This window comes from Candidozyma auris, chromosome 1, assembly GCF_003013715.1.
Source record: "Candidozyma auris chromosome 1, complete sequence".
Classification (NCBI taxonomy): Eukaryota; Fungi; Ascomycota; class Pichiomycetes; order Serinales; family Metschnikowiaceae; genus Candidozyma; species Candidozyma auris.
This window is the reverse complement of record NC_072812.1, coordinates 474,081-502,006: the sequence shown is the minus strand read 5'-3', so window position 1 is coordinate 502,006 and position 27,926 is coordinate 474,081. Positions and strand designations below refer to the sequence as shown.

The 27,926-nt window shown below is 44.3% G+C and overlaps 12 protein-coding genes across 12 annotated transcripts; 6 read left to right on the top strand and 6 right to left on the bottom strand. All coding sequences in view use genetic code 12, as the record gives it.

The window, feature by feature from the left end:
• Positions 1-68: 68 nt before the first annotated feature.
• Positions 69-782, bottom strand: CJI96_0000228 (uncharacterized protein; the record flags this gene model as incomplete). The annotated part of the gene is made up of 1 exon (XM_029034451.2): positions 69-782. The coding sequence occupies one exon, from the start codon at positions 780-782 to the stop codon at positions 69-71; it is 714 nt and encodes a 237-aa protein (XP_028889693.1).
• A 109-nt stretch (positions 783-891) lies between these two features.
• Positions 892-3,606, top strand: CJI96_0000227 (U6 snRNP complex subunit PRP24; the record flags this gene model as incomplete). The annotated part of the gene is made up of 1 exon (XM_029034450.2): positions 892-3,606. The coding sequence occupies one exon, from the start codon at positions 892-894 to the stop codon at positions 3,604-3,606; it is 2,715 nt and encodes a 904-aa protein (XP_028889692.2).
• A 184-nt stretch (positions 3,607-3,790) lies between these two features.
• On the top strand, positions 3,791-7,069 carry CDC60 (leucine--tRNA ligase CDC60; the record flags this gene model as incomplete). Its single annotated transcript, XM_029034449.2, has 1 exon — positions 3,791-7,069. The coding sequence occupies one exon, from the start codon at positions 3,791-3,793 to the stop codon at positions 7,067-7,069; it is 3,279 nt and encodes a 1,092-aa protein (XP_028889691.2).
• Positions 7,070-7,788: 719 nt separating this feature from the next.
• CDC4 (SCF ubiquitin ligase complex subunit) lies at positions 7,789-10,020 on the top strand (the record flags this gene model as incomplete). Its single annotated transcript, XM_029034448.2, has 1 exon — positions 7,789-10,020. One exon carries the CDS (start codon positions 7,789-7,791, stop codon positions 10,018-10,020), a length of 2,232 nt encoding a protein of 743 aa, XP_028889690.1.
• A 96-nt stretch (positions 10,021-10,116) lies between these two features.
• Positions 10,117-11,529, bottom strand: CJI96_0000224 (uncharacterized protein; the record flags this gene model as incomplete). Its single annotated transcript, XM_029034447.2, has 1 exon — positions 10,117-11,529. The coding sequence occupies one exon, from the start codon at positions 11,527-11,529 to the stop codon at positions 10,117-10,119; it is 1,413 nt and encodes a 470-aa protein (XP_028889689.2).
• A 709-nt stretch (positions 11,530-12,238) lies between these two features.
• On the top strand, positions 12,239-13,039 carry SEC65 (RNA-binding signal recognition particle subunit SEC65; the record flags this gene model as incomplete). The annotated part of the gene is made up of 1 exon (XM_029034446.2): positions 12,239-13,039. One exon carries the CDS (start codon positions 12,239-12,241, stop codon positions 13,037-13,039), a length of 801 nt encoding a protein of 266 aa, XP_028889688.1.
• A 37-nt stretch (positions 13,040-13,076) lies between these two features.
• On the bottom strand, positions 13,077-13,736 carry URA5 (orotate phosphoribosyltransferase URA10; the record flags this gene model as incomplete). The annotated part of the gene is made up of 1 exon (XM_029034445.2): positions 13,077-13,736. The coding sequence occupies one exon, from the start codon at positions 13,734-13,736 to the stop codon at positions 13,077-13,079; it is 660 nt and encodes a 219-aa protein (XP_028889687.2).
• Positions 13,737-14,105: 369 nt separating this feature from the next.
• On the top strand, positions 14,106-15,131 carry CJI96_0000221 (uncharacterized protein; the record flags this gene model as incomplete). The annotated part of the gene is made up of 1 exon (XM_029034444.2): positions 14,106-15,131. The coding sequence occupies one exon, from the start codon at positions 14,106-14,108 to the stop codon at positions 15,129-15,131; it is 1,026 nt and encodes a 341-aa protein (XP_028889686.2).
• A 127-nt stretch (positions 15,132-15,258) lies between these two features.
• On the bottom strand, positions 15,259-16,395 carry SCS7 (fatty acid alpha-hydroxylase; the record flags this gene model as incomplete). Its single annotated transcript, XM_029034443.1, has 1 exon — positions 15,259-16,395. The coding sequence occupies one exon, from the start codon at positions 16,393-16,395 to the stop codon at positions 15,259-15,261; it is 1,137 nt and encodes a 378-aa protein (XP_028889685.1).
• A 422-nt stretch (positions 16,396-16,817) lies between these two features.
• Positions 16,818-20,495, bottom strand: ZDS1 (Zds1p; the record flags this gene model as incomplete). The annotated part of the gene is made up of 1 exon (XM_029034442.2): positions 16,818-20,495. One exon carries the CDS (start codon positions 20,493-20,495, stop codon positions 16,818-16,820), a length of 3,678 nt encoding a protein of 1,225 aa, XP_028889684.2.
• Positions 20,496-23,158: 2,663 nt separating this feature from the next.
• LYS4 (homoaconitate hydratase LYS4) lies at positions 23,159-25,033 on the top strand (the record flags this gene model as incomplete). The annotated part of the gene is made up of 1 exon (XM_029034440.2): positions 23,159-25,033. One exon carries the CDS (start codon positions 23,159-23,161, stop codon positions 25,031-25,033), a length of 1,875 nt encoding a protein of 624 aa, XP_028889682.2.
• A 2,558-nt stretch (positions 25,034-27,591) lies between these two features.
• On the bottom strand, positions 27,592-27,849 carry CJI96_0000217 (uncharacterized protein; the record flags this gene model as incomplete). Its single annotated transcript, XM_029034439.2, has 1 exon — positions 27,592-27,849. The coding sequence occupies one exon, from the start codon at positions 27,847-27,849 to the stop codon at positions 27,592-27,594; it is 258 nt and encodes an 85-aa protein (XP_028889681.2).
• Between the last annotated feature and the right edge of the window lie 77 nt (positions 27,850-27,926).

Here is a 27,926-nt window from a genome sequence, read left to right as displayed (position 1 = left end):
GACTGTACTATGTTACACGGCTTCTGTCTATTATACATGCTAACTTGAATGAGAAAACAAAACAAAAATTACAACTTTTTGCTTTTGAGGACCTTTCCGCTGTCCTTATTATCATCACTCAGCCGCTTCTTGGAGTTCAGCTTGTCTGACTTTTTCTTTTCCTTGGATCGGCTCTTCTTCTCGTCTTTAATCTTCAGCTCGGAGGACTCAAGTCGGGTCTCGTCTTTACTATTCTTCAATTTCCCTTCCTTTTCTAATCCATCCTTAGTCTTCTTTTTCTTCTCTTTTCTCTCTTTCCTACTGTTTTTCTCCTTCTTCTCCTTTCTGTCCTTCTTATCGCTCTTTCCTTTTTTTTTGCTCTTTTCCTCCTTACACTCCTTCACATCCTTACTTTGCAGTAGCATCTTCTCGGTTGCCTCAAGAGCAGCTTTATTATCTATCTTGGTTTTCACATGAGCATTTTCAGTGCTTCCCACGGTACCTGCAAGTCCTTCTCCCTTCACAAACATCTTGTACAAGGGAGACATTGATCTTCGAAGATGAAGTGCTGCCAGCTCAGAATTTGTCTCAAAAACCACACCAGAAGTGCCATTACTTACGTCTAGGCTTTTCAACTGGCCGTCGAATAGACGCTCCCACCATACATCAGTGTCTTTTCCATCAGACCCAAGTCCTTTCTTGTCTTTCTTATGCTTCACCAAAATCGGCTTTTTAATGCCACCATGTTTAAGCGCCTGGCCATCTTTCCACCCGTAGCTCTTCAAGTATAGCCTAGCATCCATTCTCTATGACTTGGTGGAAGACGTGGTTGGAAACTATCTCATCTCGTTTTGCAGGTACATATGCGTACATCGCGCAGCCCAGTGTTGATTCTTGAGAAACCGCTTTACAATGGTTGAATCGGTTGATGTCGATGACGCATTTGCCGAATTTGATAGGCAAGTGCTGGCCTCGTCTTTTTGCTATAGCGAATATGAAAAGCTCGAACACAAAGTGATGGCTATCCCCAATTATCCTGTCATACAGCTACTTAGTAGAAAGATGGCAGTGGCGCATTTGAACGAAGAAGATGTCGCCAATTGGAAAAGAGCATGCCCTTCGAAGGATCTGAGAGAGTATCAATGTCTACTTATGTACCAAAAGGAAGAATTCCCAACGGTTGAAACCTGGTTGAACTATCTCGAAGGCAAGGAACCCAACGAGCATGACTTACTACAAGCATTTGCTTCATGTCGCAGCAACTACAAAAGAGGAAAGGAGATTTTTCAAAAGATTTCTTGCTACTACACGGCCACTGGAGAGGTGGATAAGCAACAAGCAATCTTTGTGAAGATGATCTCTACTCCTCACAAAGGACTAGAGGAGACTTACCAGGAGTACTCCCTGTTCGTGTCGGCACATTGTCCCCTTGATTATACGGCGAGAATGAAAGAGGCAAGCCAACTCAAACTGAAAGCTGGAGCAAGAGATAAATTCTTTCTTTCTCACGAAATGAAAGTGGCTAATGATCCACAAAATCCTCAGGTTTGGATCGACTATATATTGTCTTGTGCCAAGCATGAACGAACAGGCGAGTTTCTCGCAGCAATTGAGGAGATTCTTTTTCGATCAGTACTTGAGTCTCATATGATCTCGGATAAGCGCTGGCTAAAGGTTTGGCTTACTACCTTAAAAATCATCGAGGAAAACGAGCTGGCTCGTGTGGTGCCATTACTAACTAGGATGATAAAGGCATATCCAACAACAACACGTGTAATAGCTCATTGGTTGAGGTCTGATACGTCAATTGAAAATTTCTTTTCTTTACGCAGAGAGCTCCTAAATCAGATGAAAGACATCAGTTCTACTGACTCGACTTGGGGATGGGCCGCCACGCAATTGCTATATGCGGACCTAAAGAAGTATGGCAAATTCCAAGATAACTTGGCAAATGCTTTTTTCGATGATTTGTCTTTAGTTGGCTCCATCGGTCTTAAGAACGGGAACGTTGACCTAGCTATGTTTGCGATGTCTTTGGCGGCCAGAGCATCATCGGGCGCTAGTGGATTTTTTGAACTTTTTATACAACTCGCTAGTGTTGCATTCGATACATGGCCCCATTCTTCGAAGGTTTGGGTGATGTGCTTTCACCTTCTATCTTTGTATGGTCCGTCCAAGTATGCAAATAAAATGCTCAAAATGCTATCAAAGGATCTAAAGCAGCTTGATGATCCAAAAATGGTCATTGATTACGCCGTGATGTATCAGGCAACGCGTGGCGAGGTGGAAGGATTAGAACACCTATTGGAGCTTCAAGAGGACTACAAGATCATAACCCCACGAAAACATGCACTTGACTCTGATAGGAGTAATGAAACGGATGAAGTTATAGTGGAACAAACATTGAAACCCAGTGACGCTTCCAGTGCACATCCAGTCAAGAAGTTGCTCAAGGCAAGCCTGACAGAATTAGAGAGAGAGGAATTGAAGCGGTCTCGCGAGATGTTCAGAGTGAAGATTGAAAACCTTAGTCCATCAGTGAATTTAGAGGCCATCACCGACTTCCTCAGTGAGTTCTGCCATCCGAACTCCATCGATATTTACCTGGATCATGGGAATCACTACGCCTTTGTAGAGCTCGCTTCCGAACAGGATGTCTTGAGGGCTCTAGCCAAAAACCACAAAGTCTTGCTAGATTCAACGGTGACTATAAAGCGCATCTTCGCAAACACTTTATGGTTGACGAACTTTCCGCCAAAGTGGGGTGCATCTGATCTACGTAAGTTATTGAACTCAAAGACCCTCCATTTTCTTGATGTTCGTTTCCCAGCACAAAGTGATGCAAAGGAGAGAAGGTTTTGCTATATCGACTTCCCTGACACAAGTGCTGCCGAGGCTGCACAACGCATCCTCAACAACTTTGAAGTTGAGGGCTACTCGTTGCATGCTGAAATCTCCAACCCTGCTCTCAAGCACAAACGCAGTGGTCCAAATGTGCATCACCAGGTTTACGTTCGCAATATGAATTTTGAGGTCACCAATGAAGAAGCACTAAGGGACTTCTTTAGTGCAGTGGGTGAAGTAGTAGATGTTAAGGTTCCTGTGAAGGATGAAAATCGGAGTAAGGGCCACAAGAATAGCGGCTTTGCGTTTGTCACATTCTCCGACGCAGATTCTGTAAAAAAGGCTCTAAAGGCCAATGATACCATCCTTGATGGGCGCCATATTCAGGTGTCAAAGGTCAAAACTAAACATGTCTTGAGCGAAGCAAAGCCTCATGAATTTCGAACGGAACGCTCAATTGCGGTATTCAATTTGAATTCGACCACTTCAAAGGCACGCTTACAAGATTTTATGAACAATAAGGTTGGTGAAACACTGAAGGTACAACTCAAACCAAGTAAAAGAGCAGCATTAGTGGAGTTCACCAGAGAAGCTGACGCAGGCCGAGCACGATTGCTACTTGAGGGAACGTTGTTCGAGGAAGAGATTCTTCATGTGGGTTCCAAAGAAGACTTCTTGAAAGCTGCGTATGGTCCTGATGAGTCATTGACACAAGAATCAGGAACTGCTTCGAAGAAGCCCTCGATGGCACCACCACAACTCATGAGACGGAGGAGAATGTAACTCAATAAAGTGAGTGCCCCTAATCACGCCGCTGTTTTCTAGAGAATACATTAGTGCGGCTATGAACTATATTTCTTCGGGAAGAGCTTTTGCAGCCAGTGTTGCGAATGGTATGCATTTTTAGTCAATTTTTCACCGCGCGATATAGAGCTTCAGATATTCTTTTCCTCAATCTTCAACTATCATGAGTGCAACTATCAAACTCGAGAAGACTGACAGGAGAGACACTCTTGTCGAGATCGAGAAAAAATATCAGAAATACTGGAATGATAACAAGTTCTTTGAAGTCGATGCTCCAACCATCGACGAAGACCCAGAAGATGATCCAGACAAGTTAAGAGAGAAATACCCAAAATTCTACTGTACCATGGCTTATCCCTACATGAACGGTGTTTTGCACGCTGGTCACAGTTTTACATTGTCAAAAGTGGAATTTGCAACTGGATTTGAGAGAATGACTGGCAAGAGAGCTCTCTTCCCATTGGGTTTCCACTGTACTGGTATGCCCATCAAGGCTGCTGCCGACAAGATTAAAAGAGAGGTGGAGCAATTTGGTGCTGACTTCTCTGGTGCTCCTGCCGACGATGAAGAGGAAGAGGAGGAGGCTCCAAAGGAGGCCAGCCAGAACGCAGACCCAACCAAGTTCAAAGCGAAGAAGTCTAAGGCTGTTGCCAAGCAGGGTAGAGGTAAGTATCAGTTTGAAATTATGTTGCAATTGGGTCTTTCCAAAGAAGAAGTTGCTGCTTTCGCAGACCCTCAGCACTGGCTCCATTATTTCCCTGCTCTTGTGGAGAGAGACGTGAACAATTTTGGTGGTAGAGTGGACTGGAGAAGATCGTTTGTCACCACTCCTGCCAATCCTTACTACGATGCTTTTGTCCGCTGGCAAATCAATAGATTGAAAGATTGTGGCAAGATCAAGTTTGGTGAAAGATACACCATTTACTCCGAGAAGGATGGCCAGGCATGCTTGGACCACGACAGACTGAGCGGTGAAGGTGTCAACCCTCAGGAATACGTGGGTATCAAGATTCCCGTAGATGAGTTTCAGCCTGAGGCCAAGAAGGTTTTCCAGGAAAACAACTTCGATTACACCAAAAACAAAGTCTATTTGGTTGCCGCGACTTTGAGACCTGAGACGATGTATGGCCAAACCTGTTGTTTCGTTTCTCCAAAAATTAACTACGGTATTTTCAAGGCGAGCGAGGGTGTATACTATATCACCACAGAGAGAGCCTTCAAGAACATGTCGTTTCAGAAATTAACTCCTACCAGAGGCGACTACAGAGCCACCTTGCACATCAATGGTGCTGCTCTTGTTGGCTCCAAGATCTCTCCTCCATTGACCCAACTCAAAAACCTTCATGTCCTCCCCATGGAGACTATTTTGCCCAATAAGGGTACTGGTGTAGTGACTTGTGTTCCTTCTGATTCTCCGGATGATTACATCACCACCAAAGAGTTGGCGAACAAGGCTGAGTTCTACAAAATCCAGAAGGATTGGGTGAACACTGAGATTGTTCCTATTGTGAAGACTGAGAAGTATGGTGACAAGTGTGCTGAGTACTTGTGCAAAGAGTTGAAGATTCAGTCTCCAAAAGACTCCGTTCAATTGGCCAAGGCTAAGGAATTGGCTTACAAGGAGGGTTTCTACAACGGTATCATGGTCGTCGGCAAGTATGCTGGTGAGAAGGTTGAAAACGCTAAGCCCAAGGTCAGAGCTGACTTGATTGCTTCTGGTGATGCTTTTGTTTACAACGAACCAGAAGGACAGGTTATTTCCAGATCTGGTGACGAATGTTGCGTGTCCTTGGAAGATCAATGGTACATTGACTATGGTGAGGAGACTTGGAAAAATCAGGCATTGGAGTGCTTAGAGCACATGGAAACCTACTCGAAGGAAACTAGACACGGCTTTGAGGGTGTGTTGGACTGGTTGAAGAACTGGGCTCTTACTAGAACTTACGGTTTGGGTACCAAGTGTCCATGGGACCATTCCCAATTGATCGAATCCTTGTCAGACTCTACTGTTTACATGGCTTACTATACTATCGCTCGTTTCTTGCATTCCGATTACTACGGTGAAAAGCCCGGTAAGTTTGCAATCAAGCCTGAGCAGATGACTGACGAGGTTTTCGACTTCATCTTCACTAGAAGAGAGAATATCGAGACCTCTATCCCTGCTAATCAGTTAAAGGCCCTCAGAAGAGAGTTCGAGTACTTCTACCCATTGGACTCTAGAGTTAGTGGTAAGGACTTGATTCCAAACCACTTAACTTTCTTCATCTACTGTCACACTGCACTCTTCCCAAAGAAGTTCTGGCCAAGAGGTGTTAGAGCCAACGGTCACTTGATGTTGAATAACGCCAAGATGTCCAAGTCTACCGGTAACTTCTTGACTTTGCAACAAATTGTAGAGAAGTTTGGTGCAGACGCATCCAGAATTGCCTTGGCTGATGCTGGTGACACGGTCGAAGACGCTAACTTTGATGAGGCCAATGCCAACGCTGCTATTTTGCGTTTGACCACTTTGAAGGAATGGTGTGAAGAGATCAAGGCCAATCAGGACTCCTTGAGAACTGGTCAAAAGGACTCGTTTTTTGACAAGGCATTTGACAACGAAATGAACTACTTGATTGAACAGGCGTACGAACAGTATGGGTTGACTAACTACAAGGCCGCTCTCAAGTTTGGTTTGTTTGACTTTCAAACCTCTAGGGACTACTACAGAGATTCGGTTTCTGGCTTTGGCATGCACAAGGACCTAGTCTTCAAGTACATTGAGAGCCAAGCTTTGTTGCTTGCGCCGGTTGCTCCCCACTTTTCTGAGTTCCTTTATAAGGAGATTTTGGAGAAGGATGGTTCCGTCCAGAACTGTAAGTTCCCCAGAGCCTCTGAGCCAGTGTCTCAAGGTTTGTTGGACTCTCTAGAATACGTCAAGGAGTTAGCCAGAGCTGTTCGTGATGCTGAAACCACGGTTTTGAAATCTAAAAAGGGTAAGGCCGAAGTTGATGCAACCAAGCCAGCTTCTTTGACATTGCTCATTTCCACATCGTTCCCAGACTGGCAGGAACAATACATTGACTTTGTGAGACAACTCTTCGAGAGCAACTCTTTAAATGACAACAAGTTGATCAAGGAGAAGGTCGGCAAGGACATGAAGAGAGCCATGCCTTTCATTCAATTCTTGAAGCAGAGATTAGTGAAAGAGGATCCCAAGACTGTGTTCAACCGTGAGTTGACGTTTAACGAGGGTGAGTTGGTGAAGCAAGTGTTGCCCAACATTCAGAAATCCAGCACCACTATTAAGATTGACCAAGTGAAGGTGATCACCTTTCCACATGGCGAGAAGAAGGGTACTGACATTCTTAGTGGAGAAGAGGTTGAAATTACTGCTACTGGCAAAGTGGTAGATGCTGCTGTTCCAGGACAGCCGGGCATCTTGATCAAGAACGTTGAATAATTAGATGATTGTATGTATAAATAATAGATCATGAAAACAGAAACGATGTGTTTTTGTTCCTTTACTACTATGGGGTTGTTTCGCAGCCATCCCAGAAGGGGAGGCAGCAACCGAGCGCACCAGACAAGTAGATTGCAAACAGGACAAAGAAACTGATAAAAAGAACGTGAAAATCTTGCGAGGAATAAAATCGGCGGCAGCAAATGAGCTGAATTCTCTAAGTAGGACCGCGTATGCAAGAGATACTTTTCAGAGTCAATATTTCCTTGCTATGAACTTTAAAATCGTCAAATCAGCAAAACTTCCCCGTCTTTTCGGTCTCCTCGAGTCAGTCAGTGGCTTCTGCAGTTACAGCGCCCAGGCACAATTTTCCCACACGCCTAAATGTATATCAATCGCCGCCTAAAGGCAATGGTCCCCACCTGCGCACAACCCTCTGTTAAGTCTCATTCTTACTCTCACTTTTCTCTGCACCTCATTTTCTTAATCAGGCCGCTCGCTACAGGTTTGCAACAAACAAAAAACCCGCCTAACCGGTCACAACTCATTTATCACTCACATTCTTCGTATTCACATCTTTGACAACGCTGAGACATACGTTACCTGAAACCCCCCTTCATATCGAAACAGTCGTCTTTGTTTTGAGTCTCTTGTGTCATAACACTATTTCCGTTAGAGTCGTACCATCATCATAACTTCCCGTCAACAACCATCCCAATATGTCTGGCCCTCCTAGGTATCCGCTTTTGGGAACCCAGGCTATTTACGACACAAGACTCACAGACCCTTCGGCAAAGCTCTGCGACACGTTGGTCGAGCCTTGTCCATTCTCTTTGTCCCTGGCGCCTCTAGAGACCCAGCTGCGCAAAAGGTACCGTGCCCACCAGAACCAGGACAACAAGGACGAGTCGCATCAAAATCTTTCTTCACAGGCGCCTGGTGCTGATAGTGGTGACGACATGATTATCTCGGACACGGATACCGTTCCTGACGTGACTCATCCGCCCAAGAGACGCCTAACGCTGGCCAACCTGACGGACCCTCAAGGAAGACAGCTTTCAGTGCCTGCTTCCTCTGAGTCGAACATGTCGATTCTGAGCAACACGACTGTGGTAGGGTCCGCATTGCGCTCCAACACGTTCAACAAGCCAAGTGACAACCAAATGCATCCTTGTACACCCAACGTCATAGAGTCCATGACGAACTCTCCGATATCCGATATGGAAGATCAGAATCCTCATCAACTTGTGCTTCCTCTGCCTCTGGCTTCTCCAGTGCAGAGCGCCAGTGAGAAACGGTCAGTGTACGAACTCTTTGAGCGTTGCATGATGAAGCCTCCCATGACTCAAGGCGACTTGGCCGATCTCATGGTGAACCTCTCGCAGTTCTCTTCGTCGCAAAGCAGAAACAATATTATCTTCCAGCTCTTGCAACAGGTGGACAGGCTGCTGCTTCTGACTTTTTGCGGTATTATCCAAGATTCCTTGAGACGAGACTTGCTTTCGAGCTTACCTTTGGAGATCTCCTTATCCATACTCTCGCATTTGGACTACAAATCTGTTCTTGCCGTCTCTCGGGTGTGTCGCTCATGGCACCGTTTGGTCAACAACACAGCTCTATGGACATCTATGCTCTCTAGAGACAAGCTTTTGAGTGACGCTAATCTCTTGGATAAGGAGCTTTCAAAGCCAAAAGAACTTGTCCGCGACTGGTCAACTCCGAGTCCATACCTTTCGGAAATCAACATCGCTCAAACGCTTTACAAAAAACGCTTCATCATTCTACAACGTTGGATGAACCCAAATTACGAACCAAAACGTATCAGCGTGGCTGGCCACGGCTCCAATATCGTGACATGCCTTCAGCATGACGAAGAGAAGGTGATAACTGGTATCGAAGGTAAACTGATCTTTGTCCACGCTACTAAGACAGGTGAGCTTCTACGCGTCCTTAGGGGTCATGATGGTGGCGTTTGGGCTCTCAAGTACTTCTCCAACACTTTGGTGAGTGGTTCTACCGATCGTGATGTACGCGTATGGAATATCAGGACAGGTAAGTGTACCCACATGTTTAGAGGTCACACCTCTACTGTTCGATGTCTAGATATCTTGCATCCTGTTCAGATTGGCACCAATGACAACGGAGAGCCTATTATCTTTCCTAAGGAGCCACTTTTGGTGACAGGTTCAAGAGATCACAATTTGCATGTTTGGAAGCTTCCGCTTGACAACGAGGGTCCGCATGCTGATGAGAGCTCCGAAACGAAAGTGTACGATAGTAAGGATCCTGATAATCCATACCTTGTTGCAGTTTTGGTTGGCCACACTCAATCTGTTCGCTCAGTTTCCGGATATGGTAACATTATCATCTCTGGTTCATACGATACCACCGTTCGTGTCTGGGACTTAAAAGAAGGTGGTAGATGCAAGCATGTTCTAGAAGGTCACACCGATCGGATCTATTCTACCGCCTTGAACTTTAAGACGCGTCGCTGTTACTCGGGCTCTATGGACCTGTCCATTAATGTATGGGATTTTGAGAAAGGAAAGCTACTATTTTCTTTGGAAGGTCACAACTCACTCGTGGGCTTGTTAGAACTCTCGGACGACTATTTGGTATCTGCTGCCGCAGACTCTACGTTGAGGGTCTGGAATCCTTCTACCGGTGAGAATTACAGCAAGTTAAAGGGACATAGTAGCGCTATTACCTGTTTTCAGCATGATAGTCTCAGAATTGTGAGTGGAAGCGAACGTATGTTGAAACTATGGGATGTCAATACAGGCAAGTTCGTCAGAGACCTATTGTCGGACATCACGAGAGGTATATGGCAGGTGCGTTTCGACCCAGATAGATGCGTTGCTGCTGTTCAGAAACAGGGTGGTGAAAGTGAAGAAACATACATTGAAATTCTTGATTTCACTGAGCCTCTCAATAGAATCTCTGAGATATAAGGATTTCAAATTTGCAGTTCTGATCATATTTTGTGTACCCATTGTGGGGTGCATATTTCATTATATAATACATAAAGCACTGCGTGCCGTAATAAGTTATTCAGCGAAGTACGGTTTTCTTAACCGCTTAAACTTTTCTAGTTCCTCCTGTAAATCAAAACTGGCTTTTCTCTTTGAAATTTTAGGCGTCACATCAACTTCCATATCAAAAGTGTCATCTCTATCTGTTAAGTATTCGCCTTTTGGACCAATATAATCCTCCAGTGATAAAATCATGCTAACAAAGTATTGCAAGTAAGACTGGCCAGCCATTTCTCTTACTTGACAACACCACAGTTTGTGTTCAAAGAAAGGATCCTCGTTCTCATCCTCTATAACTTCGTCTAAGTACTCATTGGAAAAATTCAAAACGCCATTCGAAATAGTAGCTGTGTACTGACATGGTGTCAAAGCTTTGGGTTGATTATCATCGCCTGCTGTACCGCGCCCAGTCGTACTTGATTTCTCAAGGAAGATTCGCTGATTACAGCTCTGACATATCATTAAAAGTACTGTTTGCCCATTAAAATCTTGAGTAAACAAATCCCATCCCATGGCAGCTACGAAGTATAGCCATATTGGAAAGGTCTTGGACAATATTGTCCCCACATTCTCCTTATCACTACTGTAGTATGTGCTCAACAACCATTCATTGGAGATGCGACAGAATTCAGGAGCATTATGCAACCGACGTATTGGAGAAAGTCGACTTAAGAAACCTGCGTGTTCCTGGAGTATGGCAAAATTGTCAAACAAGCTTCTCAAGTTTTTGGTATATTGTTTGATGAGTTGTGCGTTCGTTGAGGCGAGGTATGGTGTCAAGTAGTAAACTGTGTCTATCGGAGTCAGAACTTTGGTCCACGGACACGATGTGGAATGACCTATCGACTGAACCTGATGAGTGTATTGAGCTTTAAGGTTCAAATTAACCGCTTGGATGTCCTCAAGATCAAAATGAAAAGGCGCAAACTCAGGCTGCTCTTCCTCTGCATTAAAGCGAAGTATTAGTTCACTCCCACATTTCGTACACTTTAAATGATTTTTGGAAATCCTACTTCTCGCAACAGACTGGCATACCCAGCCATACGATGCACATAGAAGTTCATTAAGCTGTATTCCAGGGTTTTTCCCGGCGGGAACTTGCCAGTTCAATGCATTGAAAGTTTTGAGTCTGTCCAATAATTGGTCTCTATCGAAGGGCTCGAATCCTAAGTTCTTCGAAGACATATGATTTGACTTTTGCTCTGCGGAGCTCAAAGAAGGCTTTGACTTGTGATAGGCATAGTGGTGTTTCGTTTTCACCAGCCTGAAGAACTGGATCTCCGGATGCGATTCGTACATTGTAGGAGTTACCGGAGCTGAATGGAGTCTTTGAGAGTCTTCTTGTATTTGAGAAGAGGGAGATTCGAATACCTTCAAGTATTGTTTGAGCACTCTTGGAGTGCCTTCGGCAACTTCAGCAAGTTGCATTAAAGTATAAAGAGCCGGAGATGTGGTTCATATTGGAGACGCTGTGGAGCCGAAGTCTGGAAATGCGTTGTATGAGTCACGTGCCTTCTTTCGCTGTGGCGGGTTGACTGCGACGCATCCAGGCGAAGAACCCCTGATGTTATATCTGAGAGGAGTCAGATGGTGATGACTCGGTTAGACTCTGCAACACAAAATACGAGATCGAGCATTAATGTAAAAAGACAATCAGCGACTATGGTCACAGCTCTAGCCGAAGCATTCTCAGCAGGTGCGTGAAAAAACATAACAGTCATTATCATTAAGTGGGTTCTACTGTGATACTTCTCTTGAAGCACGAGATGAAGAAAAGAAACCAAAAATACGTTCTAATAAGAGCTAACCTAGATCATCATGACCTGTGCTTATCTTGTCCCCTCACGAAACGGCCGGAACAGAGCTTGTTCAAAGGCTGCAAAATTCTCATCATGTGTGGTACATGATATATTGTGAACGTACATGACATTCCATAGCATTTAAAGAAGAATCACATTGTTATCAAGGAATCTCTCTTCTTCTACTCGGTCTATTTTTTTTATTTTTTTTTGAATTTGTCAATATGACTTTCGGTCTCAATTTTGGTACAAAAGGCTTCCTGTCGCCTGCATTGAGCGTGTGCTTCTCTTAAGGCGACAAAAAACCGACTTCTCGTACTCTACCTACATCAAGCACCATGCCGCCAAAGCCCACAATAGAAGAAGTCGATGATGATGAAATCGATAACATGGAAATGGACATTGCCCAGTTTGATCCTAACCTCAAGACACCAATAGCACCGGTCAACAAGCCTGTCATCACGAGGTCGCAGGATTCAGAACCACCACTCTTTCCCCAACAACCATTTAGACCACCACCAAGTACTGGCAGTCTCGAGAGGGAGCAAATAATAGATCCATCAAAGATCTCAAGTAAGGATAAAGAGGAACTCAACAAGTTCCAGACGATATATCCTTGTTATTTCGACAAGAACAGATCGCATAAGGAGGGAAGAAGAGTCAGTGCAGAATTGGCCGTACATAATCCTTTGGCAATCACGATTTCGGATGCATGCCGTCTGTTGGGTGTTCCTGTTCTTCTCGAGTTGGACAAAACACATCCACAGGACTTTGGTAATCCAGGTAGAGTAAGGGTTTTGATTAAAGATGAGGGAATTGTCAAGGATACTCGTTTCAAGACGAAAAAGTCCCTTTTAAATAAGATAGCCACCTATCTTCAAGATCACCCGACAACATTGAAGAGCATAAGCAAGGGAAGCGGCATTCCCTATCCAAAGGAGTTCGAAGAAGGTTTTGACCCAGAAGAAATACCAAAAGTCAAAGGTTTTAAGATGAACTCGATCGTTCCAGTTTACTCTAACTACACATTGAAGCATCCAATGACGAAAACCATTTACGACCCTGAGCCAGAGACTACAAATGAAGCACCCAAGCTACCTAAGCAACCCAAGAAAAAAATCATGAGAGTAAGAGGTTAGTATAATACATTAAGCATCTATTGTTAGGAAGCCCCACTTAATTCTTCGAAGCGTATTGCTGTCTGTAGTTCTCAATGTCCGCCAAGTTTTGTGGAGATAACTTTCCCTTCAAATGGGTAATGATGTCAGACAAAGTGACGATTGAAAACACAGGTATTCCATACCTGGCGGAGACAGCCTGAGTGGCGGATTTATCAGAATCTGGAGTCGTCTCCTGTCTATCCAAGGCGATGATGCATCCAGCAACAGTGCCCAGTTCTGCAGAGATAATCTCAAAGGCTTCGTTGATAGCGGTACCGGCAGTCATCACATCATCGATGATGAGGATTCTCTTTCCTTTCAAAGCGCAGCCAACGATGGAACCCCCTTCACCGTGGTCCTTCTTTTCTTTTCTATTGAAAGAGTAGCCGAGGTCAGAGTAGTTCTCTGGGTCAAGCTCAGCCAACTTCGCCACGGTAATTGCAGCCAATGGGATACCCTTGTAGGCTGGGCCAAAAAGGATGTCGAACTCCACTTTCGACTCAATAATGGCATGAGCATAAGCAGTTGCAAGAGTCGACAAAAGTTTCCCGGTGTTGAACAAACCCAAGTTGAAGAAGTATGGAGACTGACGACCAGATTTGAGAGTGAAGGACCCAAACTTGAGTGCTTGAGACTCCAAGGCGAGATCAAGAAAAGAAGTTTGAAATTGGTGCATTCTACAACGGCAATCTGATATGTCTCTGAAACAAAGGCCAGCTGTAGCTCACTTGGATCAGAGAAGGAGAAGAAGAGAGGAAAAGTTTGCAATTCTCGCTGTGCGAACTGTATAACTGGGAGGCCTGCGAACTGGCTGCAAAGATAAATGATAGCAAAACAACAGACCGATGATAAAGCATCGCTCTAGCAAAAATACGTATTATTACCTTTACTGATTTGACGAGAACAGTGCTTCATATGTAAAAATTACCTTTGACGTTTCCCTCTAGCTCTGCGACTCTGAACTAAAATACATAGGCGAGGCATTAGTCGCATCGCGATGCAGATAGCAGCAAGGACGAAACTTTTACGACTATAATTTCGTGCAATGGATGAAAAAAGGGATTTCCGAAAAATCCTAGAATATCTAGATGACGAGCACAGGCATGATTTAGCCTTACATCTTTACGTGACCCACTTGCTTCGCAGAGTGAATCCATACTTTCCTCATGGCAATTGGAGCTCTTGGCCCTTGCCCCCTTCAAGAGTTCCAGAGGTTATGGATAAATACGAAGACACCCTTGAAAGACACATCCGTGTGTTGGCTGAGAACGAAGTGGGATCGCGACCACTTGAGGACCAATTCTATGTATCTTTCAAGAGGCATCAACTGAAGATTACTGTACAGCAGAAGAGGAAGGAGCAACTCCCGAATCCTGTGTTGGTAAATGCCATCCACGATGTTGTCCAGAGGAAGATACGGATGAAGCTAAATACTAGAGGGCTTTCTTTGGATGTGAACCACAAATCAAACACTTGCAGAGCTCTCTCCTTACAGATTGCAAATCGATTGAGCCGTGTATTGTGGAAGCTACTGAAAAATAGAATTTCACGGAGAAAGAACATTTTGTTGAAGACGTGGCAGGATGTCCAGATTGCAAATGTCATGGGGAGAAGTAAGTCAGAAAAAGCTCCGTTGATAAGCTATAGGGTAAGCTACGAGCAGGCTCGTGCTATATTTATGGAACATACGCAAAGCTATGAATATGATTCCTCGGCGTATGCAAGTGATGTTGAGTCTGACTCCGATGGCGATCCCAACTTTGTTCTCACAACTCCTGTTTTCAAAGTGGAACATCATCTCTCCGCTATCGAAAACGAGGGAACAATGCCCTTCAAGAGTAAGCGTGATGCTATCACCGAGTTAGAGAGAAGAAGGGCAGATTTTGAAAGAAAAGAACAATTATTTATCAACATATGGGACGACGCAGCAACTTCATCACAGCACTCATTTGCTGCTGACAATGCCGTTTCCTACAAGATCACCTTTGGCGTAATGCAGAAGGAAAGAGAGGCTGTTTTGACTTCTAATATACTAGGCAAGGATGATTATCAGATTCAATTCACTAAATAATCTCACCCATCCAAGTAAAACGTATACAATGCATTCATGAATATAACGAGCATCAACCATGGCCGACTGCAGTCGATTAGGTAGAACGACATGATCAAGCTCGACGTAACTAGTACTGTTCCGAGACTCACGATCTTTTCTCGAAAGTTGAAGTGATCTCAGTATCGAATATGACATCCCAAAATTTGCTGGTTACACCAAAGCCCATCTCGTAATTTTTGTAGTGATGTTCCAAGTGATATTTCTTCAATTCTTGGAAAAATTTGGGCAAGTGGGTATGGTGCAAAACATAGTGTGTCACATCATACATGATGTAGCCCAAAGTGCCGCCTGCAAACCCTGAACATGCCATATAAAATGGGAAGATTTTGAAAATCAATTTATAAAATGGATAGGCCAAGACGACAAACAAGGTGGGAGGCAACACCAATCTGTACCTGTCCATGGGCAAGTAATGATGCACACCATGCAAAAGGAAGTGGAGGGTCAAGAAGTACCTGTTGTCAGGTAAATACTGGTCCAAGTGGAACAAGAATCGGTGCAAGCAGTATTCAACAAAAGTCCAAACAAACAAACCCATCACCCATAAACTCAAGGCTGTGAGCTTGCTTTGGTTGACAAATCCAACGTAAAATAAGTACATGTTAGGAGGAAGCCAAACCAAGGGAACGACCCACCACGGAGTCAAAGAAAGAGGCTCCAAGAAATTACCGAAAAGTGGAGCAGATCCGTTACCATAATGTCTCGGACGGTGAACCTGATCCAAATAAAACTCTTTTGAAAATGTTGACCTGAGCATCTGAGGAATCAAAGGCTTCTTCAAGTCGAGGAATTTATGCTTCTTAGCATCATCGTCGAAATCAGTTTGAACAGACAACATTTCTAAAGCAGGCAACTCATCGTGGAACTCATACAAGTCGATCTCAGCCTGAGCCTCGTCTGTGAGTCTTACATCCACGGTATGCTTCTTCTTATTGTTCACCAACTCACGCTCCTCTTCTTCGGTGGCCATGTACCCTACTAACATATCATCATCAAGCATCTCGTAGGCGCTCTCCGAGTGTTCGTGGGATATAGAGTCGGCCATGATTTCTGTCACATCTTTCCCAGCGTATGGAAACACAATATCGGCGCCGCCAGGGTGCTGGTCAAGAAAACCCGTCACATTGTACACTTTTCTGTTATAAAGGGTAACCCAGCAGTCTTTCTCTGTGTTGTGCTTGCTAACCTCTTTGGCAGAGAGTAAGGGCAAAGTTCTAGCCATTTTATTTTGTTCAGCGAGTGTTGTCAAGGATTTGATTTACAAAGTAGGTTTTTTGCGTTGTTTCGGGGTCTTCGGTCAGTTCTCTATCTAGAAAAGGTCTTTTTTTTTATATGTACGAGAAGGCCAAGCGAGGAAGCTACATTTTCTGTATTTTCGTCACGTGCGATATTTTTCTATCGCACCACTTTCGCTCCTATTCCCCTTAAACAAAAAAAACGCGCCTGGATATATCCAATGAAAGATTTTGTAGTGGGCATATCGGCTAAGTTAGTGAGATAAATAGGGCCACTGAGGCAAGCCTTCATGCCGCTTTGTCATACTGTCTCTCAAACATCTAATCTTTTTCCTTCCCTATATGCATATCGTTGCTATGTAGTATAGTAAATGGTGTGGTCTCCCTGAATATTTTTTTTTGCACCCACTTAAACAGTGATCTCGTTGTATTGTTCACCACCTAGATCGAGTCTGACATCGAAGGCATTGTCCTCTAAGGCATCATCTTCAGATTCGAAATCCGTGTCTTTGTCGTCGTCATTGAAAAGTCCCATGTCAGCTTCCGGCTCTTCCATCATGTCCGATTCTTCCGCGCTCATTCGTTGTTCCAAATGCAACGTATGATCAACCAAATTCAAGTATGCATACATGAAATTGGACAACAACACCTGCTCACGAAGCGAGCGCTTTCGATTCGCGAGCTTTAGATGTGAGAGTCTATAAATTGCTCTTTCAACATGAACAGGGAACCTGTAGTCCAACATGATCAACGTAGAGACTGACGGAGGTGGAAGTGGGAAACCAAAGGCCGAATCAGTATACTCTAGCGGTGGGTTCGCTTTAGAAGTTCTCTTGATCAGCTTCTTGATTTTTTCTTGGACTTCAAGTGTCGTTTGAGGTTTACTTTCTTCCTCTTCAGCATCTTCTGAAACTTCCTCAATGGTTTCCTCAACTTCAACAGTTTCAATTGCAGTCTTCTCAGCTGGCCTTTCATCAGAATGCTTGTCCCTGCTTCTAAACTTATTCTTGATCTTTTCTTTCGTGGACTGTTCTTCAGGTCCTTCCTTGTGCCGCTCCTGTTTTTCTTCATTGACAGCCTCTTGCTCTTCCCTAGAAGATATGCTCTTTGCATCATCATCCTTAGACGTCTTAAAAATAGCAGAGCTAAATCTCTTTATACTTTTTGACTCTCTCTCTTCGCTGGTGCCTGCCTCATTTTTCAGCGCAAACAGATGAGTACTCCCAACAGAGTTGCTTCTCTTCTTCTTGAACAATTTGGAGATGACGTTCTCTTTAGGCTCTTTTTGAATTTCCTTATGATCCCTTTTGTTTGTTTGAATGTCGGGAGATGAAACCGATCTCGACGGTTTTTGGGAGGCTCCGTCTTGTGGTACATGTTGAGCGCTCACTGAGCGACCCTTGGACCAAAGCCATCCCTTCTTATTTTTCTTTTTATCGCCAATAGAAAGGGAGCCGAATGATTTTTTATTTCTCAATTGCTTTGAATCACCGGTAGAAGTGGCCTCCAACGGAACTGGTATTGCGGCAGTTTCAGTAGGAGACATATCATCATCTCTCCCGCTTCCACCTTGATGAATACTCTCCTTTTTCTCGGGCATGACATCAATTTTATCGCAAACGAGTTGAGAAGGTGTTTTGCGCTCGTCTTGTATTGGGAAAGAGTCCTCGACCACTACTTCATCTGTGTCTGACCCTAAACGCTGCTCCCTCTCTAAGTCCCCTTGCTTCTCGGAGACATACGGTGCTTTTATTTGTTCGGGAAGTCTTGTCTCGAGCCTCCTCTTATCATCGTCAACTCGCAGAGCTGCCAAATCAGAAGTTAACTTAGTCGTTTCAACATCTACTTGCTTCTGGGTACCACCCGCTTTGTGAGAGCGTTTAACTGGGCTCGTATGAGGAGTACTTGTAAAACCCTCGTCTTTGAGATCATCAAGAATTTCCTTCTCGATTCCCAAGGTGTCCTCGTAGCTTAAGTCGAGTGAAGTGTCAAAGCTGAAATCAGGCACGGCGCCTGATTGAGTTGGCGATACCTCCTCAGAACTCTCGGCCTCGGGCTCAAGAGGCAGAGTTTTGGGCTTTGTCTTTGCATCAGGATGAGATAAACTCTCTTTGAATTCATTTATCTCATTTCTAAGCATATCAAGATTTTCATTTAATTGAGACGTTTTATCAATCTTGACATCTCTACCTGCCTTATGAGAGTGAAATGGCTCATTTGGATATCCATTTTCATCACGATTTGCCTCCTGTAAAATTGGTCTAGAGCGCCCCAAAGTTTTTGACAGTATACTTCTTTGCTTTCGGAATTGCATCGTCGCGTACGCTTGGTTCTGTTGAAGGGATTTTTGTCTATAGTCCATCGATGTAGCACCATGATGCATATACTGAGAATTCGGTACTTGTTGAGGAGATATGTTACGCCTTTCCGATTTGTGTTGGCCATCAAATCCCTGTTGTGAAGTTGGCGAGGGTTTACGTTGCGTGGGGCGGTATGGACCAGGCATGGAGGCAAACCCTGATTGTGGAGCCATGTTCTGAGCTTGCTGGAGATTTTCACGCAGAGAGCGTGATGAAAGACTGGTAGGTTTGTGACGGTGCTGAATATACTGATTACCAGTTAATTGTCTTTGTTCACGAGACTTTTGTCGTAATTCCGCAGAGTTCATTGGATTTACCATTGCAGTGTCTTTGTTCATTTGCCCTACTACTGGGCTTTTTGGGCTTCTTGGATGTAGAACGGGTGATGGTGGAGCTGAGTTCGGAGGAGCTGAAGCTGGAACTTTATTGTAGGTTTGCAGTCTTGGCGGGCCCTTATAACTGAAGAGAATTTGAGAGCTTCTCGGGTTTATACTCTGCATGCTTTGACGACTGATGGAGCTCTTCATGCGTGCCTCGGACTCTCCATGATATGACAAAGGCATGGACGTTGAATTGAGATTGTGCCTCAATTCAGCCAAGCTTCCTGCCTTCTTACTCTGTAATTGGGAACCTAAATGAGTAGGTGTTGAGGTGTGAGGTTTCCTATGATGCAACCTTCTACTTCTCTTCAATGCAAAATGTCCCTCACTTTCATTCAGATGCACTTTTGGAGCCTTCTGCACTTGCAGCAATTGCTGGGTAGAATGTGAGCGGCCGTCCGGATGGCGATGCTGTGCTTTCTGCAAGTCTGTTCGGTGTGGAGGACCTTGAGTTGGCCGTGATTTTACAGGCTGTCCAGAAAATGTCCTATGGACGGACTTGTCCATTCCAAGATCCAAGATCTCCGCTTGATTGGCACCAACATTGGTATGAGGAGCTCCTAACTCATCAATTGCTGCTTTCTCTACTTCGGTATACCCGAGTGAATGCGTGGACAAGGAGCGAGCTAGCGTAACAGCATCGTCAGAGTCCATTCCTGCTAAACGCGATAGAGTCTCTAGTTCGGTACTTAACTCCAAAAGTGAAGGGTTACTATACCTGTTGTTTTGTTCAATTTGATGGGACAGAGTGTCAGACTCCGTGCTATCGAAATCTGAATCTTTGTGAACGTCATCATTCGTTGTCAAAGACAAAGATGAGCGCTTTGATCGATTTGACTGCGATCTCGATAATTTTCTTTCTAGAAGCTCATCAATAGTGACTTTGACATGCTGTTTAAATTGTTGTGGATTGACCTCCGGATGCAAATTGGCTGGTACCCAAAGAACATTTTCGTGATTTACGGAAGTCTCTGAGTCGAAAGAATCGTCAGGAGTGACATAATGCGACGTGTGATCTGAGGAGGGATCGTTCGCAGACGCCGATGGGTCTTTCGCTTCTAAAGGAGGAGTATGAGAGCCTGATGAGGGAGGCGATGCGGATTTGGAAAGCGAGAGTGTGTCAAGTGATGCAGTGGAGTCGTCAGTTCTCTCTTTTTCGTTCATGAGGAGAACCTCGGGATCCTCCATGGGAAAGTCTGGATCATGCTCGATAAGATTTCCCATGGATAGCCTCTTGAGAGCTTTCACCATCTGCTTCTCCAGTTCGATCTCCAAAGCGGCAGACTCATAACTCTCAGGGGAGTTCATCCTCAGAGGAACAGAGGATCTTGAAGTTGTGTCCGACATGGATCGATGAATGGAACAAGCGAACGAAATAAATGCTTTTGTCTCAATGAATGAATGTGGGTGAATTATTTGGCATCTAGAATTCAGCGAAATTTGCTATTGAGCGTCTGTGAAGCAACTGTGGTTTTGAAGAAGGTGAATGAGCGACTTCAGATCAAAGTTTGTGGAATATTGGCGGTGCAATGAGTAGGTCAGTGGGTTCCTCTCTTCGAAAATGGAGATATATACAAAATCCGATGAGTATTAGGAAATGATCACGCTACCAATACAATCTAACGGACGCCTCTGTATTCTATATATGGAGCGAGGATGGGGAATGAGAAAAGGTAGACAACCTTCATGCTGCCAAAACACCTACCAAGTCGTGTATGAGTGCACATAAGCGCGCCTTACAAGATCCACTGCTTGCAGCTATTCTCGATATTGGGCCCGTTTATTCATAATAGCGAAGTTGGCTTATGTGATAAGTTCTTCTTCAATTTTCATTTGTTTACGTACTGGTTACCTTCGGGCTGAGTTCACCCATATCTGTATGGATAAGCTTTCTCTTACAGTGACAGCTTCTTCGTGAAATATAGGGGTAGTAATTTCAAAAAGCACCGTATTGATCTATTGGAGATTAAAGTCTTCAAAGTTGATCTAATATTTTGATGCTACCGCTTTTTATTCAAAGCTTCGAAATCTGGGTGAGTCTGTTTAAATTTTGTCAGTATGTGTATTAAAATTCTAAATGATCTTCACAAAGATAGTGAGCCCAAGCACCAACAAGCCCAAGTAGACGTAAAAAAACCTCGCATGTGTCTTTCTTATCTCAAAAGATGGAAATCCGCCCAAGTTACAAGTGCTGTGAGTGACTATAGCGCACCAAAGGTTATTCCCAGACTCCAAGTACACCCGGTTAGCGAGGATGCCAAACACAGTGGTGTACAAGAATTGAAATGCCGCTGTGAACAATACCGTTACTAGAGATGTACCCTGCTTATATAAGCTCCAGCCATGATGTAGGTGTGCTAGGCCAAAGAGCATCGGGGTGTAAACTGTTAACGCCCATGTGGAGGACACCACAGGCTGAAGAATGCACAAAATGAGTGCTCTATAAATGAGCTCCTCAGTAACAGGAGCAAAAAGATGATCTCTGAATCCCCAGAGTGAGGCGTACTCTTCCTTCATATCTTGCACGATACTAGGACTGCTGAGCATGTAAGTGACTAGAGGCCCACAATAGAGTATACACATTTTGCCGAAACACAAAAGTATGTTCCAAAGGTCATACTTCCAGTTGTATGTGTTGGTAAATCCAGGCACAATACCCAATTGGCGTATACTTTGTTGCAACGTTGGATAGTATCTGAGCACATAAGTGACTAGTATTGGAACCGCTACCATTAACGCAAAGCACAACTCTGTCACGCGACGTAAACGGTACTCAATCACAGCCCTATCATCTCGATGAAGATTTTTGATATGCAGTGGCTCAGCAACTTTTATGCTAGCAACATACGAGTAGGAAATTGCACTGCTGAGTGCGAGTGGTAGGAGCATCTGATGGAAGAGCGATGCGGGTGCGGTATAATACTATTAACTTTTTGCTGCGAGAGTTGTGTGGTGTTTCACATTGACTTGTCAAAACATGTGTTTCTGCAGTAGTGATGTGAGGTATAATATTTATCAGGTATTATAGAGTTTGAATGGCCGAGTTGAACGTTGCATTTGGTGTCAAATGATCCCAATAAAACACAACCAAGACTGCTGCAAGGACAAAAAATCTCGATGTAGGATTATCGAGCGAATTTAAATTACAACCTATTTGACTCTGTTAAGTAAGTCAACTGTTAGGAGTAGGCTCGAAATCACGACATGTGGAAGTTTGTCACAGCTCGATCTGGCAGCTTCCTTTTGAGAAGCTTTGTGATAAGCGAAGCTCTGGCGTTCGTGCTTTTGTATTTTGCAACCAATCAACATTGGCGCACCAAAACGCTAATTAGGACTTCGGCCTCTTGACCGCAAGGAATTCTCCAAAGGAAAATATGGTTTGAAGACTTATCTATAGAAATTCAAGACAAATGTCATCGAAGTCCATTTGAATCGCCAACGCAGTTAGTATCATCTCATGTAGTCGTCGTGAGTACCTGGCAATTCCCCTGCAACCTCCAGAGCTCAAAATAAAACAAAGTGAAAGGTTACTAAAAAGAGGGGAGAAAGTTTGTAAAACAGTGCACGCAATTGCAGAGAGATCAATCAGCATAAGAGTCATCACATTAAACTCTCGGATCTTATTTGGCGCTAGTGTAGTGACTTTTGCACTATACTGGCGAGCTTACCAATGAAACGCGGCATTATTACTCTGAGTCATAAAGTGCACCTGAGAAACTCACATTATCTACCCGCATACATGCAGTCGCTTACTAGTGATAGCATTTCTCCAGATTATTCACGTTATTCGGCTTACCAAAACTACCATTTCTTTTCTCATCCTGTAACCAAAGCTTTGGATCCCGATGAGATCATCGATCACTTATACTTTCCGCTCGTTTTCGTCTTGCCCCAGACTATCTCGAGGGCAGAATTTGACAGAAAAGATTGTACAGAGATATGCTGTAGGGCTTCCGAAAGGCAAGAAGGTTTTCAGTGGTGACTATGTCTCCATCAAGCCTGCCCATTGCATGTCCCATGACAACTCATGGCCTGTGGCAACCAAATTCATGGGTCTTGGAGCAAAACTGGTGAAGGATAATCGCCAAATTGTGTGTACCTTAGACCACGACGTCCAGAACAAGTCGGAAAAGAATTTAGAAAAGTATTCCAATATAGAGCGTTTTGCCAAGGAACAAGGTATCGACTTCTATCCTGCTGGGCGTGGTATTGGTCACCAAATCATGATTGAGGAAGGTTACGCTTTTCCTTTGAATTTGTGTGTGGCTTCAGACTCTCACTCTAATACTTATGGTGGTGTGGGTTCATTGGGTACCCCCATAGTGAGAACGGATGCTGCCTCTATATGGGCTACCGGCATGACATGGTGGCAGGTCCCTCCTGTTGCTAAAGTGGAGCTCGTTGGTGAGTTGCCAAAGGGTGTAACTGGTAAAGACGTCATTGTCGCTCTTTGTGGGTTGTTCAACAAAGACGAAGTGTTAAACCACGCCATTGAGTTTGTTGGTGATGGATGCTCTAAGTTGCCTGTGGACTACAGATTGACAATTGCTAACATGACCACTGAATGGGGTGCCCTTTCAGGATTGTTCCCGGTCGACGATGTTTTAGTTGATTTCTACAAGGACAGAATCAAAAAGTTGCCTCAGCCTCATCCACGTGTCAATACTGAATCTGTAACAAAGCTTGAACAAAATAAGGAGGCATCTGATCCCGATGCTGTCTATGCGAAGCACTTGGTTGTCGACTTGTCATCACTTTCACCGTACATTTCTGGCCCAAACAGTGTCAAAGTTTCCAACTCGCTCTACGACTTGGCTAAGGAGAATATCCCAATCAACAAAGCTTATTTGGTGTCGTGCACAAACTCCAGATTGAGCGATATCAAAGCTGCTGCTGAAGTCATCAGAGGAAAGAAGGTCGCCGATGGTGTTGAATTCTACGTTGCCGCCGCATCCTCCAACGTTCAAAAAGACGCTGAGGCCAGTGGTGCTTGGGATGACATTATTGCTGCTGGCGCAAAACCACTTCCAGCTGGTTGTGGTCCTTGTATCGGGCTTGGAACTGGCTTGTTGAAGGATGGCGAGGTTGGAATCTCTGCTACCAACAGAAACTTCAAGGGTCGTATGGGATCGAAGGATGCTTTGGCATACTTGGCTTCTCCTGAGGTTGTGGCAGCATCTGCAGTTCTCGGTAGAATTGGTGGCCCTGAGGAGTTAGAAGGCAAAGCTGTTCCTGAGGCTTCTACGGTTCTTAAGTCTTTGGAAATCAATGATGCTCCAGCGGAGACTGCAGATGCAAGTGCTGCTGTTGAAGTGTTGGACGGATTCCCCAAGGCGATCGAGGGTGAGTTGATATTGTGTGATGCCGACAACATCAACACTGATGGTATCTACCCAGGTAAATACACTTACCAGGACGACATCAGCAAGGAGAAGATGGCGGAAGTTTGCATGGAGAATTACGACCCAGAATTTAAGAATAAGACTACATCCAGTGACATTATCATTTCCGGCTACAATTTCGGTACTGGTTCGTCAAGAGAACAGGCTGCTACTGCAATCTTGGCCAGAGGCATGAAGATGGTTGTTGCAGGTTCATTTGGTAACATTTTCTCAAGAAACTCTATCAACAACGCTTTGTTGACCCTCGAAATTCCAGCTTTGATAAATAAGTTGAGAGAAAGGTACGAAGGTGCCACCGAGTTGACCATCCGTACAGGTTGGTTCTTAAAATGGGACGTTACAAAGGCTTTCGTTACTGTTACCGATTCTAATGGCAACGTCATCCTTGAGCAAAAGGTCGGAGAGCTAGGCACAAATTTGCAGGATATCATTGTGAAGGGTGGCCTCGAAGGCTGGGTCAAGGCCGAGCTCGACGCTCAATAATTATCTAGACAATGCATTATTTATACAGGGGATGAAAATTTCCAAGAAGTAATTATAGAGTAGAAGTATTGAAGGGGACAAGGCAGAATTCGATACAGAAAAAAAAAATAAAAAAAAAATAAGTTGGGGCGAGCTGGGAATTGAACCCAGGGCCTCTCGCATGCTTGTATGTCAATCTGGTGTACCAGGTCGTCGCCCAAAGCGAGAATCATACCACTAGACCACACGCCCTAATTGGAAAAAAAACGTGCTCATTGTATTCGATTGTGAATCTTTGAAATTTGCTTTCTTACAACAATTACAACCACTATGAAAGACCCAATAAAGAAATCATCAATTTTAGTATTCTAGCTTGCACAATACGATACAGCCGGTTTGGGGGCAAAAAAGTAGCTATGATTTTCGCCCAATAAAAGTGACGATGGTGATTGAAGGGTGGATCAAAACTAAAGTACCGGATTAGATTAGTCAGGGTCAAGCTTGAGCTTTCTAATTAGTCTAATGCACAAAAGTTGAGCCCCTTAAAAGGCGCTGCGCAAGATTAGTCCATGTGGGCTGTAATTTAGTGATAATTTAGTGATACAGTTTTTTCAATCAGAATGTTGTCTTAGATGGAAAGGTTGACAATGCGTCGTGCTAGCTGCTGTATTCTTTTCTTTTTCCGCAACATTCTGAATGTATCGTCACTAGTAGCTGAAAGGAGGTTGGGATGAAAATCCCGACCTACATAGTCGTCTGGTACGTCAGTTGAAGAGGGCAATGCTGATTTGACAAGTAAGTGGTGCCTTCACAGTTTTCTATAGCGATAAAAGTTTATTTACTTTAATCGGAATATGTTGTCCTTGAAAAAATAAAAAAAAGTTCTTATTTGTGAACTCCCTAGAGTTTCTCATCCATAGTGAAATCTGCTCAAAGTTTTTCTCTGTGTCAAGAAGAAATTGTTTTCTTCACTCAGAATGTGTCATAGAGAAAGGCTCTTGGCACATTGCTTTAGCACTCTACCTTCGGCGGGATCGGCCCTAAGTCGAAGGATCATGAGCACCTATTAGAGAGTGCTGAGCATTACGCCATCCTCTCACTTGCTGTGACCGACTCATCCTCAATCAGCATGTGCAATCTGTGATTAAGCCCCTTGCCTTTGTTGGCATAGTTTTAGCAAGCTCCATATTCTGAACAACAACAGCGATGCGGCCACCCCTGGCCATTGCGCCCGCTGCCAGTCAATTGTTCTACAGACCCCGGCCTTGCAATAGCATTGTCCAGCGTGGGTACCGTTGATCCACCCCACCAACATATCATCGTTACACCCGTGTACCGACCTAGTAACCGTGAACCCACTGCAGATCTACAGAGCAAGGCTTGGGTGCCGTTCACTCGCATAAAAATCTGGGGTGCTGGGGAGCGCAAAAAAACAAAAAAATATTGCTAAGCGGAGGAATGCGAGAAAATGGTGCTTTCTATGGGCACCTCGCGAAAGCCACAGCAACAACCCGTGGAATGTGCATTTTTGCGAAGGCCGCTTCCATTTCGGCGGCCACTTCTAGCCTTCCGAGTCAGCTGATGACCGAAACAGCCACTGTTGCAAATTTCAACTGCCGTTTATTTCTTTTCCCACACTTGGCAGTCACTTGCTTGGATTGCGAATTTGACTGCTTTTGTGCTTTTGACCTTGGCTGAAACGTGCCTACTGAGCTTCCCCTCCAGGCCAGTAAGGCGCCTTTTTTTCCCTGACCATGACGACGACGATCGGAACTTAATATTCAAATCTCTCTCAAAACGCATTGTTCCGTTGATCTGGCGATCCCAAACAGTAGATTGTGACAATTTTCTTTTTTTTTCTTTCATCATTGTCTTCGTGCCAGTTTGCAACTTTTCATTCCACATATTGTTGCATGTCTCATTTGTGGGGGAGAAAAAAATACATGATTTTTAAGCCAGGCGCCTTATGTCTCATAGTGGCAACAGGCGGTCAAACGGTGCCTTAGCTGGAAAACTTCTCTTAATCTCGCATGAAACTCTTCTTCTATTGGCGTTTTTCTATTCTTTGTCCACGCCGCTCCTGCCAAATCTCCTCTCTCACGCTCTCTCACTCTCTCTCTCTCTCTCCTCTTTCGGGCTTATTCTCTCTGCACTGCTGCCGTGCCCGAATGAGGCTCAGAAGTTTCCATGCAGACGTTTTCACATCGCTACTGCTGGCAGGAGGATCACTTGTGGCGATGATGTTTTACCTGGGACGTTGTGGCAAATGTTGGGCACTCAAAATGGTAGAGGATAAACTGTCTTCCTACAAATTTCACACTTCCATTGTTTCCGATTTCGCATGGAAGAATCCATTTTGCGGGGTACAGAGAACTGGTGATGATGCGTCGGTGCTGTCACCGCACATAGGCATGCGTCACGTGAATAACTCGTTGATTACTTTGTCTATTTCCTTTTTACAAATTCGACGGCTGGCGAGCCGCCTTATGCTTGAATCTAATGCCGAAATTCTTGTTCTTGTCCTTTGCAGTCCTGCTGCCCATGGGGTGGGATTAATTGTTCTTGGTGCGTCGCTTGTTTTAATTGATGCTATTGTACATCGACAACTTGAACACCTTCTTGGCAAGCTCGTAATTCTGGACAGCTCTATCTGAGAAGTCTAGTAACTTGTCAGCAAACGCCAACACCATCAAGATCGCGTTCATCACGTAGTACAACCCCGTATCTAGTACATGCCACACCCTTTCCACCCATGTCATAAACATAGACACAACAAACGCCCAGATGCGTCCTGGCAAGTTGGCCACATAAGCTGGCGACGTGCTGATGTAGCTCATAGTGGTGTTCATCGTGCGAATAAATAATGTTGTCTTGAAGTTTCCTTCACTTTGCTTTGCTTTTTTCTGAAGAGTTG